Below are 21,311 nucleotides of genomic sequence, written 5' to 3'. Positions count from 1 at the left end.
GTCATTATGCTGGACTCTCATCATGAGAATTTGAGTTTGAACACTGTTGATGGCACAGCGGTGGTTGGCTGAATTTCCTTTTTCCTGCAGTTCCTCAACTTCACGGCATGAACCAGTCTCTTCGCAAAGAGCAGGCAAACCTTTAACACGATTCTTATTCTTAAATAACACAAAAATTCAGGTATTTACCATTTTCACTTCAAAAATATGAAAGACAGTTGGCAGCACTTAGTACAACACAAAACAAGCTTAACTCTGTCGACAAAAATATGTTAGTACCATATACGTGACACATAACGTTCAGCATGCACCAATTCGTTAAAAATTTCCCCGAAGAATAGTTTACAAAGAGTGTGTACAGTCAAGTAGTAGTAGTTGAATAAACAAATATAGAAGTCACAGGAAACAAGATCCAGGCTGTACAGTCGAAATGTTCCTGTTGAATCTTTTTGAGAAGTGCATTGGTGGTATTTGCTATCCGAATCCGAGTAGGAGGGACTCACTTGCCAATACTCCCAGCTTTTATTTTGAACTGTTGAAGGTGTTGGGTTGGGGAAAATATGCAGCAGAATTGATTTTGAGCCACCAAAATCAATTCTGTGAATTTCATAGTGACAGACCCAGGTTCAGACCTCATCGCAGGTCGTCGCAGTCAGCCACAATTGGTTTTCTGTAATTTCCAACTTCGAGGCGCAAATGTGGGGCGATCTCCCAGTTAAAAAATTTCCACAGAGAGCAACAGGCTTATGAGAGTACAAACATTCAATTGTTCGATCATAGTTAGAAAAATAGGTCGCAGCACTAAAAATTCACAAACACTAGATATGCATTCATGTTACCACATTTGAAAACGCTTTCATGCACATCTTTGGTTTCACCAGTCTTCCCAATTCCCGCAACAGATGCCGCCACTGTGATATATAATAATTTAAAAAATAATAATTAAAAAAATATTTTCTCTGTACATATATCACCACTGCTAATGATTATATTGCTTGGATTCATGAGCATCGGTCATTGAGATAGAGGTGTGGTGAAAAGCAGATATCTTTAATGAAAATGGCAGCCAATTTCGGAGCCCTGAAAATTTGTGGGTCCTTGGCACGTGATCTGTTTGTCCATGAGAAAAACAGGTCCTGCCTACACTTACACATTATGTATTGGTACTTTCCAAACTCTCATCCTCACGCCAAAAACACAAATATGCAACGTACTTAGAAAAAAAAGAATGTGGGAAATGGAAATGACATTTGAATATATGTTTAATCTACTCATGTTACTCTATGGAAGTCATTGAAATGCTTTGTAACATGATTTAGTAGGGATACACATTCGTGTTTCAGGCAAAACTTAAGTAGCAAAATAAGGTATCCAACCAGATAATTAAAAAAAAAGCAAAATTTGCACATTTGTGTTTCTGGCATGTGAGGGGGGGGGGGGGAATATAATGATCACAAAGAGTTATACTTTTCGGACCTTTAGAGTATTCCTAAAACATTACACCTTTATGAACGTGAAGCAAAAACAATGAAATTCACGTGCTAATATTAAAAATAATAACAATCAATGTTTGTTGACATCACACATTATCAATTATAACAACTCAGAGAGAAATGTATGAAAGGTAAATATCACCCGAGCGATAAAATGTATAAAATAAAATTGTGGTATAATCCAATTAAGAATGTGAACTGTTTAGCATCGGTAATCAATGTATAAGTCAATTTGTTTTGATTGTTAAGTATGTACTACATGTGCTGTAATAATTATAGGAGGAATGGAATAACTGCTTTTCTTGTCTGAGGGTAGTGTTTAAAAGTCTGCTTGTACCAATGATGGGTCATCAGACCAGTGATGGTTTGGTTCATGACAGTCCAGAGGCAAACAAGCCACCATGTTAAGTTCTGACCATCCATAATGAGAGAAGCCGATAAATAGATTACAATTTCCGCAAAATAATGTGGGCAGGACAGGTATTCAAACCATCCTCCAATCGGCATCACATGCTTCATTGTAAGAACTTTTTTTCCTGCAAGAGAGTCAAAAAAGAATTAATAGACTCAAGAATTTACTGCAACAGAATTAATATATTAAAAAAAACATTCTCAAATAAGCGATTAATATACACACATGAAGTAAATCTTTTTAATCCGATTCTCCAAAACTTCCAAAGAGAAAAAAAATGTCTCACCATCTTTATCTTTTCGCAACGATGCTAAACCAATGTGCGCTTGATACTGCATGAGAAAACCAAACAAAAACATTAGGATTCCTGCGAGATGTTTGAACGTTAGCCAGCTCACATTCAATGGTGTAGATTTATTTCCACCTAAAAAAAATTATATATTTTTTTAATAGTGTTAAATACAGAACTGAAGCAAAACTAGGCATAAATCAATGAGATATTAAAACATCATTGACATTCTTAATAGGTAATCACAATGCAAGATTATCAAACCCACAGAGCTGAGACAACTGAGAGACGCTTAGGAATGACCTTACATTAAGATGGCGCAAGGCACTGATAATACAAATACTTTTGCAAAATGCAGTCCTCCTATACAGGAATAATCCGATTTATGTAAACTCTGTGAGTTACCTGATTTTTCTGTGAAAAATTCACTTTCTTCTAATTCAAGTGTGTTTGCTAGACCACTGCTGAGGTAATAGATATGAAGTAATAATCAAGGAGGAATTATTTAGTTGATCAGAATACCAAATTTCACCAAATTACATAGATTTTTAAGATGCTACAAAATCGGGGTTGTAAAAGTATCAGAATTTGACAGGTAATCTGACAACAGGAAAGAGCTGTGAGCCACCTCATTGTCATGATGAAGCCCCAATAACTTCGTCTTGCAAAAATCTGGTCACTTACATCTCACTGAATCATGCAGGAACTCATGAATCAACCAGAAGGGACTCCAATGGGAAGTCTCTTCTGGTGTCAAAAAATCACATTTTGATACTTCAACAACCAATTTTTTCCCTGATCTTGCCCCCATGTGACTTTTCCATTCTCCTCGAATAAAGTATTTTCTTAAGGAGCAACAATTCTCAGGTTCTAAAGAAGTGCAGCGACAAAGGCAATGGAGGATATGACAAAAAAAGTTGCAATCTGCATTTACATCTTTGTACGAACATGCTACAGTCATATACAACAGATTCTCATGCAATAAGAAAAGTGACAAACACAATGTTTTGTTTGTAAAAAAAATAGGTTTATTTCAATCACAATTAAAAAAAAAAGCGAAAAAAACTCACTTCTGTAGCTGTCAAATCCAGGAGCTTCGCAGAGAAGAGAAAGTCCAACACCAAAATAAAATGTCAGGCCTACTATGTAATGGATGACATTCATTTTCCCATCAGAAAAAACAGACACGAAGTGACACTCATAGCAGCGACGAGAAACTTGCATAAACAGCAGGACACTCAGCACAACTACAGATTCAGCTGGTACTGAAACAGAAATCCTCAAGGTGAAAATTTGTAAATGACTCATTACCAAGTGTGAGAAAGATTTGAATCTCATTAGTAACACACAATTAATTCAGTCATTTTCATTCTCAAAGCTGTGAGAAGTACTAACTTGTGCTTTTCCTATGCTTAGTGGTGAAAACATTGAGTAAATCATCAAATATTGGGCTGTAATTTCCAAAACCATACCTCCCAATGACTTCCAGCAGAATCGTGAAGAAATATACAAATGCAAAGACATAAAAATGGCTGAACCACCTGCAAAAAGAAATAGTGAGTGCAATATAATGACAAAACTATTTTCAAAACCAGGGTAAAAAAACATTGACACCTTCACTAAGGATAAAAAAAATCATTTTCTGAATACACAATCATTTTCACATAATAATTTTCTCCACAGCTTAACTTTCATTTTATTTCGTACTAGCTTTAATACTCGGCATTTCCTGGGTTTTCTCAATAAAACGGGAACATTGAAGTGAAAAAATATTGTAAAGGAATAAACACGTCCAAGACGCATTGTTAGAGAACCATGGTAACTAAAACAAGGTTGCTATGAACATGAAAAGTTCATAAATCGCTGCCTTTTAATCAACTCCTCACATAACAGTGCCTTTATGATTGTGGATTAGGTTTTAAAAGTGAGTATTAGTGAAACTTCCAGGCAGGTAGAAGCTTTAATACATCACCATGCCTGGAGGCCAGTCATGGAGCCAAGGCAAACCCCCATGAGCTGCAAATAAATCTGAGGCGATATCTCCAGCTGCAAAATGAAGCTGAGGCAGACATCTTCAGCAGTGAATGTAGTAGAAGCAGACATCTTCAGCAGTGAATGTAGTAGAAGCAGACATCTTCAGCAGTGAATGGAGTAGAAGCAGACATCTTCAGCAGTGAATGTAGTAGAAGCAGACATCTTCAGCAGTGAATGGAGTAGAAGCAGACATCTTCAGCAGTGAATGGAGTAGAAGCAGACATCTTCAGCCTAGAATGAAACGAAGGCAGACATCTCCAACTGCGACATAGGCGGAGATAGACTTGGAAGTCTGGGGGGCACAATGATGTCAGTTCATATATACATTCAGTCGACTCCACCTTTGATGCTGGGGGGGGGGGGGCAATGCCCCCACCCCCGTATCTCCGCCCATGAGCTGCAATTTTGTGGTGGGGGCAGATATACCATCAGCTGCAGATAAAGAAGAGGCGGATTTATATCCAGCTCCTCCTGTAGCAAAGACCAGCATCTCCACTAACGAATGGAACGCAGGCAGACATCATTGGCTGCGAATGAAGTTGCTGCAGTTATCACCAGCTGTGAATGTAGCCAAGGCAGTCATATTCATCATCGAATGGAGGGCATTTGAAATTTGACATCTTTGGCTGCAAATGAAGTCAAGGAAGGCACGGATTTAGGGCGTTCAGAGAAGCAATACATTACTTGTAATAGTTGAATGGTCTCATATTTTACAGGACAGATCAATTTACCCTCCTTTTTTGACTTGAGGGGGGGGGGGCATTTTTTAATGGAAATTTACGAAATGAAAAAAAAACTGAAATTTTAACCTACCTTTTCGGCACTTCAAAAAGACTCACAAAAGATTTTTTCCCAGAGAAGTTTTTGTTGGTTTTTCCGAATTTGAATATCCTAACCAAGAATTTTGGAAGTTTTTTTTCCGCAAATATTATAGCAACTCCCGATAATGTCACGGCGAAAGTATAAAACAGCCAAAAAGCGTGTAAAAGATTTGTTTGGGTCATTTTTGCTCGATAATAGCACGTGCGTGTGATCAGCTCCCCTCTTCAAACCCCCTCTTGCCTATTTCAATTGTTTGTTGACATGCAATCCACAGGCAGTTGGAAATCACGTGGCACTTTATGAAAATAAGGCGGCTCAGATGACGAGCGAACTCTTCGTCTTCCATCTAGTGGCAAAACCAGTTTTCCTCACAATGGCATTTGATCATTTAAAAAAAAGCAGAATAGGGGAGCAGCGATTGACTGCGGTTAAGGCGACTAGAACTGCGGTGATAATACTGACGTCACACTTTGCTCAAAAATGGCAAAAAGTCAGATTTCCAAGAATTTATGTGCAGCTCTACGGACTTTGGAACGTAGTCAGTCTACTCCTCCGTGATTCGTCAGATATTCATGAACATGACTTATCATGTTTATAAATAATTTTTTGTACCTTTATCCATTTATAAACAACAGTGTACGTACATGTTCCATGATATTGAATTTTTTGAACCAAAAACAAGTATTTTGAAATTTCTCTCACATGATGAAGAACTTTCTAAAAATACCGAAAATCCCACTGGTCACATGTTGCCACTGAGCTCAGTGCATGGTGCAACCTCAAACTCAGAGCATGAACAATTATTCAAGCGGTCCTACAGCCGGGTTTTCCTAGGAATTGGTTTTTTACGCAGCGTGAAACGAATTATTCTGTTTCGTGCGGGCAGAAACGTGTTACATAATTACGCTACGCGTTAGTGTTTTCCTAGCGTGACGCATCAGATCAGGGCGGTTATATTATAGCATATGGCCTTGGCATCAGCTACTCTGTCGTCTGCATGCTCTGGTTTGAAGGCGAGAGAACATCGGCAAAACGCGCGGCGCAAGACGCATTTGACTCCTCCAGAAGCAATCGGCCAATCACGCCCGACGTAAAGCGCCGTCGTGAGCAGTATTGCGCTCTGTAGGAAAACAGTCATGCTGCTTTTCTTACCGGTGAGTTGACGGCGTGTCGCACTGGTCGAATCACGTTGCGCGCGGTGCAGGAAACCTGCTCCTAAGAAAACCCGGCTTAAAGCCCTTGTAGGTATAAAGGACGTAAAATAAAGTGTCATAAAACAATAGTTCATTAAAACTAAGGCGACTGGATAGGGGCTTCCCTTATTCTAGTGGCTATAATTAAAACCAAAGCGGCGCGAGATCTTTATACAACTTTGATTAAAACTTAATCATTAAGAATTAATTTTTTCTGTAAAATTTACAAATCACTATATCTGCTGAATAAGAACATTATTTTATTTATAAAAATTTATCAAAGGTTCTGAAGTTCAAAATACTAACTGGAACATTTTTTTACGCTTATTTTAATGGTGAGTCATAACCGTCTGCACTTCGAGTGTGAAGTGACAGCTTAAAAAAACTTGAAAATTTCTAGTTTGCCGTCTCGATTATTTCAAATTTTGTGGTGGGGTTGAGTTTCGGTGTTGATTGAGTTGAAATGGTCCGGATCCAGCCCATAAAACTTGAGCGCCCGGATGACGTTGAAGAGAAGCAGGAAGCGAGGGCCGCCACTCTTGGGACCACGATGTTGATGTTGGTTGTTTCTCTGTCCATAGGATTGATTCGAGCTGGTGAGTTTCAAGGATTTTCCTCCTGTTTTTTTTTTTTTAATTTGTATCAGTTCTCTGTGCTTAGTTGCTTGGGCATTGCCTGTATACGAGGCATGGCTGATCGCTCCAGTGGTGGGTATACCGCCGCTGTGGTGGTCGAGTGGTCATAGCGACGGACTCGCATCGCGAGGAACCGGGTTCGAGCCCCACCGGCGCCACAGTGGTAGTCGGCTGAAGTTGGTTTTCTGTGGTTTCCAGCTTCGAGGCGCGAATGCGAGCCGATCTCCCCGTTAAAAAGTCTCGCCACAGAGAGCAACAGGCTACAATGTTACAAATATTCAATCATTACACTTTATTCCTTGGCAACACTGAAATATCAAACACAACACTAATCTCTGTTCGTTCTAACTTGGGTCCTGATGTAAATAAAAGCATGTGTGCGATGCCCAAAATGATTGGTTGAAGAACATTTCACCTTTTCTTACTGTGCAACACCTCCAAAAATATAGTCCTTTGTCGTTTGCCCCTCATACCTAATAATAATTTTAAAAAAAAAATATTTATTCCATATTATTTCAAAGTTATCTGGAAGACGGGAAAAAATATTTTTTAAAGATCTGTCAGAGCGTTTTTGCTGCTATGTCTTCAGGGTGGGTGTTGACAGGATACGCCTTTCTCACTCAAACATTACCGTCCCCTCTTTTTAAACGGAAGTTTCATTTTATTATTGTTATTCGTATTCGCAAACAGATTTGATATACACTTGTATACGCTTCTTCAAGAGGTCTTGCAAGAAAAAGAGTTTTCTTCCTTATCATTTGATGACATAAATGAAATATGCGTGTTTATCTTCTTTGGCAGAGCCATTTGAAAATTCATTTCTTTGCAGCTGCTCTGGACTCCTATAAACAAAGTTTCTGTCAACAAGATTTTTTTCTCACCCACACGCTTTGACGTACACTGGATACGAGTGGTGGGGGGGGGTCACTTATCGTTCGTGGTGAATATACGCATTTCAAAAGAATTCTCACTTCTGCTTGAGGAGCTTGTTAGGAGGAAGTAATATTTTTTTCGTCGAAGGCGGCGAGCCGAAAAGGTCTGAGGAAGATATGAAGGTAAAGTTTTGAAAATCTGGTTTGAAAGAGTAATGCTCATTTTTGATTCAGTTAGCCTCATTATGACAGACACTATAGGTCCCGTGAGAAAGCCTGGCCTGGGGGCCCATCAAAGATCTGTCCAGGGGCTCCAGCTGCTGGATGTTGGCAGCTGCTGGCTGTTGGTGTCATGGCTCGCAACCTACGCACGGATAAAAGAACCGAAATTGTCTTGACAAAAAACAGGATATCAACAACAGGTTGAAGTAAAGAAACGAAATAATGTGGATGACTCTCGTCAAATTGGAACTGCTACAGCCCATGGATTATTATGAAATATTTAATTATACAGATCCGCAAGAAAAATAAAAAGTGGCAACACAACGGTAAGTCGTTCATAATTTTTTTCACGTTATAAGTGGTAGCATATCTGGCCCAGGAAAATCATACTGCGTTAAATTAACTCAGAAATAAAATTGTAAAATTTTGAAGAAAAAAAAAAGTAATAAGAAAAAATGAGGATTTTTTCTCACTATCTGCCGTAAAATAATAAACAACTCGCACAAGCTTTTGTAACGACAATGGCCCCCACATCCTGCCGCAAGACCCCCCCCCCCCCAGGCTGTGATCTTTGGCGGGTCCTCAGACCAACCTTTCAATTGCCCTTCTATATAGTAAACTTTTAGCGTAAAAAAAATGACAAGAATTGTCGCAGGCAATGTCCGGGCTGGAGCTCTGTCATCCCAACTCTTGAGGAGTGTGCCATGATAACGACAGAATACCTTATCAAATTATTTTTTTTTGGGAGATATATATATATCTATTTTAATTAGTGTTATCAACAGTTCTTATTTCAACAAAATTTGGAGAACAGTAAAAAAAAATTTCCAGGAAAATTCTTCATAACAAATTTACAATCTCACCTGTTAAACAAACACATGTTTGGAACACGTAATGAAGGGGCGGGTAAAATTACAACCAATAGAGATAAAGGATGCGGAGTGATATCAAAAATTGGTACAGCGGTTTATTTACATCAGGACCCAAGTTAGAGCGAACAGAGTATAGCTACACACTCAGACTGTTAGGTGTACTCACTTTGTCCCTTTAGACTCTGCCACGAAGCTGGGCTGGAAGAGATCTCGGCAATGGGATAAGTCCAGTGGCAGAGCCCCTGGTGTTCATTCATTCAGTGGTGGGTATACCGTAGGCATCGATCCAGTGTCAGAGGCATTAGCTTACAACAAAAAGAAGGAGGGGGGCTAAGCCAAGATTTTTACGTTATTTTGCAGTTAAAAAAAAAAAAGACAAATTTTCCATAAGGTAACCGCCATAGTGTAATCGTTTTTGGCAATATGTTGGCAATTTTTTTTTTTGGCTAAGGAACGTGTGAAAGCATGGCAATAAATCGGCAAGAATGAAACGGAGTCATGTTTTCGGACGCCTTTTTCAACAAAAAATAAATAAAATCCCGCATCCAATCCTGACGATAAACGTAAAAAGAGCGAACACAACATTCTTACGCAAAATAGGGGGATTAAAAAATAGAACATTCCAGTCTAAAACTCTGGGTTTTTCGATAAAAACCATGAATAAAAGTTGGGTTATTAATAAATATTCTCTGGGTAATTAAAAACATGATTCTGGAATAAAAGCACTTGGCCTCTCTTATAAATAATGCAGCAGTAATAATTGTTTCATCAGGGGAAAAATAATTGTTCCTCTGGATTTAAAGTGGGCCTAGAATTCTTTTGGTTCAATAAAAACATGATTCTGGGATTAAAACTTGAATCCTTAAAACCTAAGGTATAACGGCTAGTGTGCATTAAAAAATAATATAAATGTACAATCTGAGAGAAAATGTAGAACAGCTGTAGTATAGTCCGCCACTAATTCTGTTGACTTTTAGCTCCAAACACATCCAGTGGCCGAACGTAAAGTCGCCAAACCTGTAACCGACACTGGACAGCAAAGAAAACATAATAACGGAAACCAACAAGTATAGTAATAATAACAATAGTCAAACGTATAAAAAAATATCACTTTCTGGACTAAACATCGAAACAACATAAGGTACTAAGATTAAAAATGAAACATTTTACACTGAATAAAAAGACCCGAACTCTTTTAAATAAACAACGGTTGGAACGATGCTTCCTGTTGCATAAATAATAAATATTTTCTTTCAAAAATATATAAAACCTGGACTCTCTTTAAAATAATAAACCGATCAGGCATTATGAATTACAGTCGAATCCCATTTTAACGAATACTGTTATAGCAAAAATCTAGTTTTAACAAACACTTTTCTAATCCCCCAATAAGTTTACATAGGAACAATGCTAGGTAACCTGGAATTCCATTATAACGAAATTTCGTTTTAACAAAGCGATTCCTCCGGTCTCTTGGCGTTCATTATAACAGGATTCGACTGTAGTAAGAAATGATAAATAAATTAATATTAACTAAATCAGAACAATGCAACCTTACAAAAGAATCTTAAAAATAATCCATGAAACGTGCACGCACAAAAAGGATGAGCACTGCAATGCAATTGCGAAATCAAATTAAAAAAAGAACTAAATCTAAAAAAAAACAAGATGAAAAGAAGATATCAGCTCAACGGTTTCAAAAGGAACTCCTTTGAAATCCCCACCTGGTTGCGTAGAAAAATCTAGAACAAAGCTATCGAACCATCTAGAACAAGCCTTAGAGGAAACGGCAGTACAACTAGTGCATCTTCATAGAATGATCTGGAAAAAGAAGGGAGTGATACGGCAACCCATTGCTGGGCTTGGTGACATATCACCAGAAAAAAAGTTGCCAAAATTAGTGGCAGATTATACTATAGCTGTTCCAAAAACACTGTATTTCCCACAAGCCAAATGAAGGTAACATACTGTATAAACGGTATAAAGATCCAAAAAAATATGCTTCACGGAATTGTAAAAGATACAAACACAGTTCTCTTTAACACTAAAGCCTATTGTTACTAGCGATCTCCAAAGATGACCTCACCTTCATATGATGACAGAACAGATCAACAGTTAAAAGTAAATAAGCAAACCTGCAACCTGAAAGAAAAATCTCCAATGTCAAATACTTGATAGAAAGTAAGCATCGAGAGGCGTTGAAAAGGAAATTGCCACAAACGAGAAAAAAGTATTATGTTACAGCTGGTCTGGACTAGACACTATTTTAGCAGCACAGTTTGATCTAGAAATTTATTTCATTGGGATAAGATTTTTCTCATCAAACTGAAATGAATCCAATTCATCCATGAAAAAAATTGAAAAATTGAGGAGCCATGAATGCATATTTGTATAACTAGCACAAACGCTAGAGTGATAAGACTGTGATTAACAATATGAATTTAAAATAGTGCAAAAAAGACGAGTAGTGCGTTGGCTTGAGAAACATTCCAGTCGCAAATGAAAAATTTTAAAAGATCCAATTTTTTGAAAGAACCCTCAGCAATGGGAAAAAAACTGCCAATTCGGCTGCCACCTAGCTTATGGAATGATACCAGTGAAAAATGCCCCCCCCCCAAAAAAATGCAATTTACACTACTACTACTTCACCAAATACCAACTCTGGCCATATCGCTATATTGCAATTTGCTGCCATTAATGAGATGGGTTGGAAATGAAGGTGCTGTCTATTGGAGGTCGCCTCAAGTTTGTTAGAGAAAGTATCTCATCTATATCCTCCCTCGGGTTCGAACTCTGTACCGTGATAGCAACCTTCACGGTGGTAGATGAGCATCTTACCACCGTGTCACTCTGGCGCAGTTTGCGCTACTGATAAAAAGTGGTGACTCAGTGAGAGCAAAGGTAAACACAAAGCCACAATTGACATTTTTCTTAGGAGGGGCGAACTAACATACTAGCCTAACGATATTCTCTTTGGTCTTGGCGGAATTCTTATTCAATAAAGAATAGCACAAATGCTCAAGCTATTCACAACAATAACCTGTCTGGAAGATCAACTTTGCCCAAGACGTCGTCGACTAATAATACAAATACACGAAAAACACAAAAAACTCCTAATTCATTTTGATATACAATGGCCATTGTCTTCAGAGGAAAAAATATTTAACCACTAATCAAACACACACACGCTAACCAAATATCCCACTTTGGATGAACACCAAATCTTAACTCTCTGTTGCTCAGCCTAAAAAAAAGTACGTCTGTTCACATCAAATATTCAAATTCACTTCGAGCGGGAATTGTAAGAAAATTAGAATAGACCAATCAGGTAGCTCCATTCTGCCAGGGTTTAACCAGGAGGCAGCATTACTATCACACGCAGGCTCTCAGTTTCATTCTGAAGTGAACAGCCATACTTTTTTCTGCTGAGCAACTGAGAGTTAAGATTTAGTATTCAACCCAAGTGGAATATTCGGTCATCGTGCGTGATAAGTGGTTAAATATTTTTTTCCTCTGAAAACAACACCCATTGTGTGTCGAAATGCATCAGGAGTTTTTTGTATTTTTCATATATTTGCCTTATTCGTTGATGGCTTCTTAAGATAACCTGTCTATAACAATATTTTTCCCCAAGAGACCAGCTTCACTGTATAATTTTTCTATTGTTTTTTGTAATCTTATTGAAGGAATTTTTATGTTATGGATATAAATGTATTGATAGTAAACGCTTATCTTAAATGCAAAAACTGAATGTTTTCACTATTCAAAATGAAATTGCCTAATTGCTAGTCGATTTGGTTGAATTAGAATTCATTCATTTTTCATGTCTTTTGTTCCAGGTCCTTTCATTATTGACAAGTTTCAACAGTTGTCTTGAGCATTTCCTGAAGTTCTCGTCTATATGTTGTACCATTGTGTATGTATGACCATGTTAATACCATTAATCCAGACTCTTTTGAAAAGAAAACATAGTTACAGTTGATGCTTGGTATAACGATACACATTCTTCTGCTGAAAATGAATGTTATGTCGGGTTGAATTGATATCAAACTGAAAACCAATATGGGATCGCTATTATATGAGAACTCTTGAGACATCATTTCGGGTTTCGTAGCTAAATGGTCGCTACAACACAGGGTCGTTAGTAATGACTTGTTATAATAAGCCCCCAAAGCAGAATGTTTTGTATTTTTCAGCTACCAGCCCTTGACTGATTGGAAATGTTCTCAGGTAAAAATTCCCATAATAGTGTCTTCTAAACCTTTTTTAGAATTCTTCCAGATTGTTCTGCAGTAGCACTAATTGTTCTGTGACGTACGTCACAGATTTCGGCATATTTTTGGCATTTGGGGGGATAACAAGCATCACCTTTGTATCACTTAAAGAATAAATGGACATCTCAATATTAATTTGTTTCATTTCATATTCCATATTTCTAAGAATTGTTCCAAGTAATATTTTACCAACAGTTACATTTTGAGCAGGGTTCGTACTGCCAGTGGTCATTATGGCACATAACTGCGGAATGTTTTATTTTTCGATTCAAATTCTCCAAATAATTGGTGTCTATTCTTCTATGTAACTAAACAGTGGTTTCATTTTTTTGTTTTTATCCCGTCTTAACCCAACTACATCCTAACAATAATGACAGGAATTTCAAACTCCAGTAGAGCCTTGAAAATGCAATGCCCCGAAAGTTTGAGTTTCCATAAAATTTTCGAATTTCCTTCTTGAGACCCTCTTTTCTCTGTTTTTTCTCCTCCAAGTAGCCAACTTTTTTTTTTTCGGGAGTACTACATAGTCAGTTGCGTAGCCAGGTTTTTGCCAGTGGGGAAGCGAAATTGTAAAAGGCTTGTTTCTTGTTTCGAATTTTGGCGCAAATTTGGAAAGTATTTCAAATTTCAATAAAAAAATCAAATTCATTCTTTATTTGATTCTTTTGTTGGTCTTTAAAAATTTATTACTTTTTGAATGATTAAATTGAATTCAAAGTTTTTAATTGATTTAAAAATTTTAAGTGTTTAAGTGATATTTTAGTATGTTTTGTGTATTTTAAGTGATATTTTAGTATGTTTTGTGTATTTTAAGTGATATTTTAGTATGTTTTGTGTATTTTAAAAATTTTTATTGCTTTTTTTTATGTGATTTTAATCTCGTTCTTCTAGTTACATTGTGTTGTTGAGCAACCTGTTGCATACTTACTCCCTCTCTGATGTGTGTACTTTTTAACTAAATATAAACTTCAAAAGGTCACAACTGGAAAATTGCTCAATAACACAATGTAGCTAGAAGAAGAATGAGATTAAAATTGCATCAAAAAGCAATAAAAAAAAAAAGTAAAAATATAAAATTTAAAAAAAATGTAAGAAATGAACGTATACCTAAAATTTCATATTTTCATCCAATTATTATCTTCCCAGGCCCATCATTTGGGGGGTTGGTGGCAGAGGCGACGAGTTTTCTGTCGCGAAAATTTACACTTTCTTCGTGGCGAAAGCTTTCGTAACGTATTGAAACGTCTATTGGTGTTCCCCCAACTCGTGTGTCATTGTCTACTTCGAAGGAATTGCTCTTCTTCCAAGGTTGCAAGAAAAAGAAGGACTGGAAAATCAAGACACTGAACTTGGCGCTTTATTACTGTATTACTGTATTTATATTACTGTATTTACTGTATTTTCAAACTAGATGTCGGCTATTTTTTCCCACACAGGTAAAATGCTTATATCCCGGGAGAAACAGAGCCTTTGTCGTGTCTGGTCTGACGGCTATTTTTTTTGGCGAAAAAGTATGAATCTATTTCCGAAACAAACTAAGCTATATAATTAAAATAATTACTGACAAAATTTTTCTTGTTCTTCAAGTTCAGCTTGTTCTTAAGGTTTTATGTGAATTTCAAAATGTCTAGTTCTGATTTTCTTACTATTTCCTCCCCACAGTCTGCTGCAGAGCCCCCTCTAGGCATGGGCCCTTGCATCCTGAAGCAGGGGGCCATTCCAGATCTGTGTCGAGCCCCAGGTTAGATTTTTCATGGGCGCTCACAAATGAATTTATAGTGTGGAAAGCAGGGCCGTCTTAATCGCGTCATGGGGCCTCCGGCCAAGTGATTTTTCTGAGGCTCCACAAATTGAACATTGAAAGACCGGACACACCCCGCTTCCCATCTCAGAGCAGGGTTGGGTTTTTGACATGACGAGCATCAAAAACAGGTTTAAACTGTCAAAAACTGGTTTAAACTGTCAAAAACCTAAATGAATGCTTTTTTATAATGTTTTGAACACAATAAGTATATAACATGATGAAAAACTTATTTTTTTGTATAATGCAATGTTTTATTTTTAAACATTGATTTATTACAATAATTAAAAAAATATATTAATTATAATTTGCAATTTTGAATTTTTCAACATAAGAGTCTAGAAGAGTTTCCCAACCTTTTTGTCCCATCGCCCCCTTCTTCAGGAAATTTTTTCTCCCATTGCCCCCCAACGCAATCTAACCCATAGGATGTTATACCCGTAGCTTCTACCGCTTCCCTGGAACATTTCTTCGCCCCTCAGAGGGCGTTAGCGCCCACGTTGGGAATCACTGGTCTAGAACATATAAAATATAGTTTTGTGGTTCATTTTATCTAAGCTACTGATTACCCGTGTTCAATTTGCTAAGTGGAATAGAGCTGCTTATTCAAAATATGTATGATAGGAGCATCACAGTTAGGTTCTAGACTTCAGAAAATATAAATCAGTTAAAACAGTAAAAAACTTATTGTCAATGTTGTCAAATAGTTTTTTTTAACCTTATAGATATGCTAAATAAAAAAAGCACTTACTTTTATATAGATTAAAGGGTTTTATATTCAGAATTATAATTACTTACGGCCGTATTCACCAGCACAGTTTAAACTACAATCGCAGGTTAAAGGATTAGCGATCGACACAGATTGGTTAAAATCCTCAATTTAACCAATCCGTTTCGATCTTCAATCCTTTCACCTGCGATTACAGTTTAAACCGTGTTGGTGAATACAGCCGTTAGAATGTATTTTGATATTTTAAATTTTCTGATCTGCCCAAAATTTTATTCCATGTAAAAATTCTCACATAGAATCTGTTAATACACTAATTTATTCACTTAACTCATTTATTTTCATCTAAAAATTTATTAGAGCTCAGGATGTATAAATTCAGAGTTTTAAAAAGTATTTTCAACCAAAGCAGAGCCAATAGAACTTGATACCCAAAGCATTTGTTTTGCATATTTAAAATTAAATACAGCTTCAATTCGAAAACCATTGCATTATAAATGCTGGTAAATATACTATATCATAGTGCAAAAGTAAGAATAACTAAGTTTTACTAAGGATAAGTTACAGGAGTTTCTTAAGCATCATGTACAAGCTAGCATTGCCAAATTAAATAACCTTTTGTGTTCTACAATTTAGTATTTTGATCGCTAGATGTATTTCAATGTTGTGCACAATAAGAGTATCTCAGTGATTATCTAGATAATTTAATAATAACAGAAATCAATATTACATATATCATGTAATAAATTATTTTTAAACACTTATCTGTTGTAAAAAGAGTACAGCAGATGGTTTATATCAAAGCACATATACCCTGAAGAGCCAAAAAAACTGAGCACCTGCCTAATATCGTGTAGGGCCCCAGCGAGCCCGCAGAAGTGCCGCAACACGACGTGGCATGACTCGACTAATGTCTGAAGTAGTTCTGGAGGTAATTGACACCATGAATCCTGCAGGGCTGTCCATAAATCCGTAGGAGTAAGAGGGGGTGAAGATCTCTTCTGAACAGCACGTTGCAAGGCATCCCAGATATGTTCAATAATGTTCATGTCTGGGGATTTAGGTGGCCAGCGGAAGTGTCTAAAGTCGGAAGAGTGTTCCTGGAGCCACTTTGTAGCAATTCTGGACGCGTGGGGTGTCGCATTGTCCTGCTGAAATGGTCCAAGTCCGTCGGAATGCACAATGGACATGAATGGGTGCAGGTGATCAGACAGGATGCTTACGTACCTGTCAGAGTCGTATCTAGACGTATCAGGGGTCCCATATCACGCCAACTGCAAACGCCCCATACAATCACAGAGCCTCCACCAGCTTGAACAGTCCCCTGTTGACATGTAGGGTCCATGGATTCACGAGGTTGTCTCCATACCCGTACACGTCCATCAGCTCGAAGTAATTGGAACCGAGACTCGTCAGACCAGGCAACGTGTTTCCAGTCCTCAACAGTCCAGTGTCGGTGTTGTCGGGCCCAGGCGAGGCGTAAAGCTTTGTGTCGTGCAGTCATCAAGGGTACACGAGTGGGCCTTCGGTTCCGAAAGCCCATATCGATGATGTTTCGTTGAATGATTCGCACGCTGACACTTGTTGATGGCCCAGCATTGAAATCTGCAGCAATTTGGAAGGGTTGCACGTCTGTCACGTTTAATGATTCTCGCTGGTCCCGTTCTTGCATGATCTTTTTCCGGCCGCAGCGATGTCGTAGATTTAATTTTTTACCGGATTCCCGATATTCACGGTACACTCGTGCAATGGTCGTAGGTGAAAATCCAAATTTCATCGCTACCTCGGAGATGCCATGTCCCATGTCTCGTGCGCCGACTATAACACCACGTTCAAACTCACTTAAATCTCGATAACCTGCCATTGTAGCAGCAGCAACCGATCTAACAACTAAGCCAGACATTTGTTGTGTTATATAGGCGTTGCCGACCGCAACGCTTACTCTGATTGGTTCCATATCTCTTTATTTGCATACAAAAATTTTGGAAGGTCAGGAATCACCTTGAATCAGCGAATGTGTCAAATCATTCCATAGTTTTCCCTTCAGGGTTTATGCTATGCTTTATTCAAATTGTATATTTTACAAGAAAAAAAACCATATATATTTTTTGTCCAAAATAATTCTGTAGAGAGTAGAAAATTATTTTAGAATCATATTAAATATTTATTCTTTAAACATTACATGCAATTAACGAGTGCATTTCCAATGGGAATTTTTTTTATTGGAAAGCAATATTTGAGGTTTTTGACATGACAGTTGAAACCGTCAAAAACTGCCAACCCTGTCTCAGAGAGATATCGAAGCTTTCCCGGGGGAATGGGTGTATGAGGTTCTACACAGGAAATTCTCGAAAATTTTAACCGGTTCTCATTTTTGTGAAGCCTTTGGGCCGTGCCTGTGTGGGCCCATGCGTTAAGATAGGAATGGTGGAAAGACAAAAAGTAAGAATTGCCCTGGAGCCCTGTTAACGACACCCTTGGGGAGGCGACATGGCTGCAAATTTATGAGTGCGTTTTCTTTCATGCATACATGCAGAATCAAACTTGATCATGACACCTTTCATGAAATTGTTATTGTTTCGTTCGTTGAAACAGAGATAGATGCAGGGTCTTCTTAATACATGAGCCGGGCCCCAAATGCATAAGGGAGTCTAGTGTTACCCAGAAAAAAAACAATAATTCGGAATAAGGGCTGCAACTAGAGGAAAGCAGACGGGTCTGATGCCCCGGGCGATGGACCTAAAAGGGCGCCAAATACACTCTTTAGGGCTGAGACCTCACCAACATTTTTCGCCGTTCGTCGATCTGCCGCGAGATAAGGAATTTCGTAGCGAACACTCATCGCTTTTTTTTTGTAAAGTGTCACGTTACATCTCGGGGTTGGCTGAATTATTTAACGCCAAATTGAATTTGTGTCTGATTAGCGGGCTAATTAGGTTTCACAAAGTGTTAGATAATACAATAAAATTTTCAGTGGTAAAATGATTTCAATTTTTCAATGATTCAAATTTCTTCTGAAGGCGCACCAAAATGTAACTCCTTTGTGAGGGGGCATTTTGTGGAGTAGTGCATGGGGGTGCCTCTTTCCCCGCACTTGCAGCTGTCGGTTGATCGAAGAATATGAAATCTTTTGAGGTGGGCGGTAAAGGGACCGTACTCTGTAAGGTACAGGGTCATTCCCCTTGACCAGCCATTGTCACCAATCTTGACCTTCGGAAGGATCTGATAGATCTTTCTTCTTGTTTTGGTGTTGGTTTCCCACTGTTGTTGCCATTTTCGAAGCATGGTTTGCTTAAACTTGTTTTTAACCCATGCTCTGGGGAACGGGAGGTGGTGATCCACGGTTTCCTTCTTGGTGGCCTGTTTAGCCAGTGTGTCTGCCTCCTCGTTTCCCCAGTTGCCTTCGTGCGCCTTGACACAGGAAAGCGCGATGTTTGGGCTATTAATAAGAATTCCTCTGATAATTCTAGCTGCTTCCGTTTTGGATAGCGGGTCATCAATCGATTGAAGTGATGAGAGTCCGTTATTATTCTGACTGGTCGATTCATCACTTGGGCCTTTTTGACTGCCTCCAGAATAGCATACATCTCTGCTTGGAAGACCGAGGTCTCGTTATTTAGTTTATGGGCCCATTTGTGTGTAATTTTCTGTTTTTCGATGATGACGAGAGCTGCCGCCGTGGCCTCATCCATTCTAGACCCGTCTCTGTTGTTGGTTGCTCCTGTTTCAGACAGATTTGTCCCTGCTTGGTGCTGGTGGCTGGGTGGGCCGACCATCCTGTAGCCTTTTGGTCTATTTGTGAGGGCGTGACTATCCCGCTGCTTCTCTCCGGTCTGGCGGATCTTTTAAGCCTGGTCAGCAGTCCCATCTTGGCTTCAAACTCTGTCCAGACACTTAGTGGAGGGAGACCCGTGATCGTCTGAAGGGCGTTGGTCGGTGTCGTCGAATATGCTTTCATGATGTAGAGCAGGAAGCTCCTTTGCTTAGAATCCAGTTTCTTTTTAGCTTGTTGGGACAGTTTTTTCCCCCAGACTGGTGCCGCGTATGCGAGAATTCTTTGCATGACTGTGATGTATAATATTCGCCGCATTCTGCTGTTTATTCCCCAGTTGCTGCCCGCACAGCTGAGTAGAGTGAGGAGAATTCTATTGGCCTTGTCGGGGCAATGGCTGAAATGAAATGGTCGATGGATCTTGGGTGTTGCACGGTATGAAGCAGTTAAACGGGGAATTCGGTGCCTCTTCACGTCCAGCGCCCGAGGCAGGGCCGCAACTAGGGGGGGGGGGGAGCAGGCGGATCCAGTGTCTCTATCGCTGAACCAGAAGGGGCGCCGAATTCACCCTTTAACTACCTCTACATGCAAGGGGCGCCAAAATTCCGGCTTGCCCTGGGTAACAAAGTATCTAGTTCCGGCACTGGCCCGGGAACCAGACCCGCCTGCTCCCCTCTAGTTGTGGCCACGATTCCGAATCTTATAGTTTTGTAATACGAGACTCCCTTATTTGGGGCCCGGCTCATGTATTAAGACGACCCTGCTTTATCTCAGTTTCAACAAGCGAAACAATAACGTAATTTCATGAAAGCTGTCATAATCAGGTTTGACTCTACATGTATGCATGAAAGAAAACGCACTCATAAATTTGCTGTTAAGTCACCCCCGCCCCCCAAGGAAGCTAACAGAGCAATTCTTACTTTTTTTCTTTTCACCATTGCTGTCTTAATGCATGGGCCTACACGAGCACGGCCCGGGGGCCTCACATAAATGAGAACCGGCTGAAATTTTCAAGAATTTGCTGTGTAGAACCTCAGAAAAATCACTTGGCTGGGGTCCCATGACGATCTTTAGACGGCCCTCCTTTCCACGCTACAAATTCATTTGGTGAGAGTCCGTAAAAAATCTGGCCTGGTCCCAGGTTCAGGATTCAAGGGCCCATGCGTAGGGGCCAAGGCAGTAAGTAACGAGGGGGGGACTGCCCCGAAATGTGAGAAAATGATCGAAAAAAGGGAAAAAGATGGCCAAATCTATCGTTCTATCACTTTGGTCCCCCCCCCCCCAAACGAAATTTCTGGCTAGGGGCTCTGCAGCAGACTGGTGGGAGGGGGGGGGGGCAATAGTAAAAAAATCAAACAACCTGATATTTTGAAATTCACATAAACAAACTAAAGATAACAAGAAAATTTTTGCCAGTAATCTTAATTATGTAGCTGAGTTTTCTTCGGAAATAGATTGATATTTTTTCGCTTAAAAAAATCCATCTAGTTTGAAAATGCAAAAATACAGTAATAAAGCGCCAAGTTCAGTGTCTTGATTTTCTCTTCCAGCCCTTCTTTTTCTTGCAACCTTGGAAAAACAGCAATTCCTTCAAAGAAGTAGACAATGGCACACGATGAGTTGGGGGAACACCAATAGACGTTTCAATACGTTACAAAAGCTTCCGCCGCGAAGAAAACGTAAATTTTCGCGACAGAAACCTCGCCGCTTGCGGCTGAGGCTGCGTATTGGTGCATTTACAGTATAAACCAATATATTTTCAATTCCCCATCGAGTGCTGTCGCGTCTGCCTCGACGACACAGTGGGATCTGGGCTTAACTGCTTCTACACGCAAGGGGTGACAAAATTCCGGCTTGGGCCGTAACTGACATTTTCGGCGTCCGGGCAAGTAG

The 21,311-nt window shown here is 39.0% G+C and overlaps 2 protein-coding genes across 4 annotated transcripts in view; one reads left to right on the top strand and one right to left on the bottom strand.

Annotated features, from left to right (window-relative positions):
- Nucleotides 1-1,033: 1,033 nt before the first annotated feature.
- On the bottom strand, nt 1,034-5,509 carry LOC149070266 (polyprenal reductase-like). The gene is made up of 5 exons (XM_089249731.1): nt 5,042-5,509; nt 3,590-3,735; nt 3,265-3,459; nt 2,192-2,329; nt 1,034-2,029 (listed from the first exon to the last, which is right to left on the bottom strand). The coding sequence occupies exons 1-5, from the start codon at nt 5,230-5,232 to the stop codon at nt 1,767-1,769; spliced, it is 933 nt and encodes a 310-aa protein (XP_089105857.1). The 5' UTR covers nt 5,233-5,509; the 3' UTR covers nt 1,034-1,766.
- An 834-nt stretch (nt 5,510-6,343) lies between these two features.
- Nucleotides 6,344-21,311, top strand: part of LOC149070263 (beta-alanine-activating enzyme-like) — a 99,624-nt gene continuing 84,656 nt past the window's right edge. The window contains exons 1-2 of one of the 3 annotated variants that reach the window (XM_089249577.1): nt 6,344-6,839; nt 12,684-12,760. Coding sequence is in view for 1 of the 3 variants with exons in the window: in XM_089249576.1 (XP_089105702.1) it covers nt 6,707-6,839 (133 nt within the window). In the remaining 2 variants the exon portion in view is untranslated. The remainder of the gene's footprint in view (nt 6,840-12,683; nt 12,761-21,311) is intronic. The other 2 variants (XM_089249578.1, XM_089249576.1) reach the window with 2 other exon arrangements.

Source organism: Pholcus phalangioides, unplaced genomic scaffold (genome assembly GCF_987345545.1).
Source record: "Pholcus phalangioides strain wild (caught in Gottingen) unplaced genomic scaffold, Ppha-v1.0 ptg000022l_1, whole genome shotgun sequence".
Taxonomy (NCBI): domain Eukaryota; kingdom Metazoa; phylum Arthropoda; class Arachnida; order Araneae; family Pholcidae; genus Pholcus; species Pholcus phalangioides.
The sequence above is the reverse complement of the archived record's forward strand: the minus strand, read 5'-3'. Positions and strand labels throughout refer to the sequence as shown.

Coding starts and splice junctions, on each gene's coding strand:
- LOC149070266 (XM_089249731.1), bottom strand. CDS start 5,232: ATGACCCAAACAAATCTTTTACACGCTTTTTGGCTGTTTTATACTTTC. Junction 3,736..5,041: donor CTTTTTGAAGTGCCGAAAAG/GTAGGTTAAAAT, acceptor TTCTTTTTGCAG/GTGGTTCAGCCATTTTTATG. Junction 3,460..3,589: donor TAAGCATAGGAAAAGCACAA/GTTAGTACTTCT, acceptor TTTCTGTTTCAG/TACCAGCTGAATCTGTAGTT.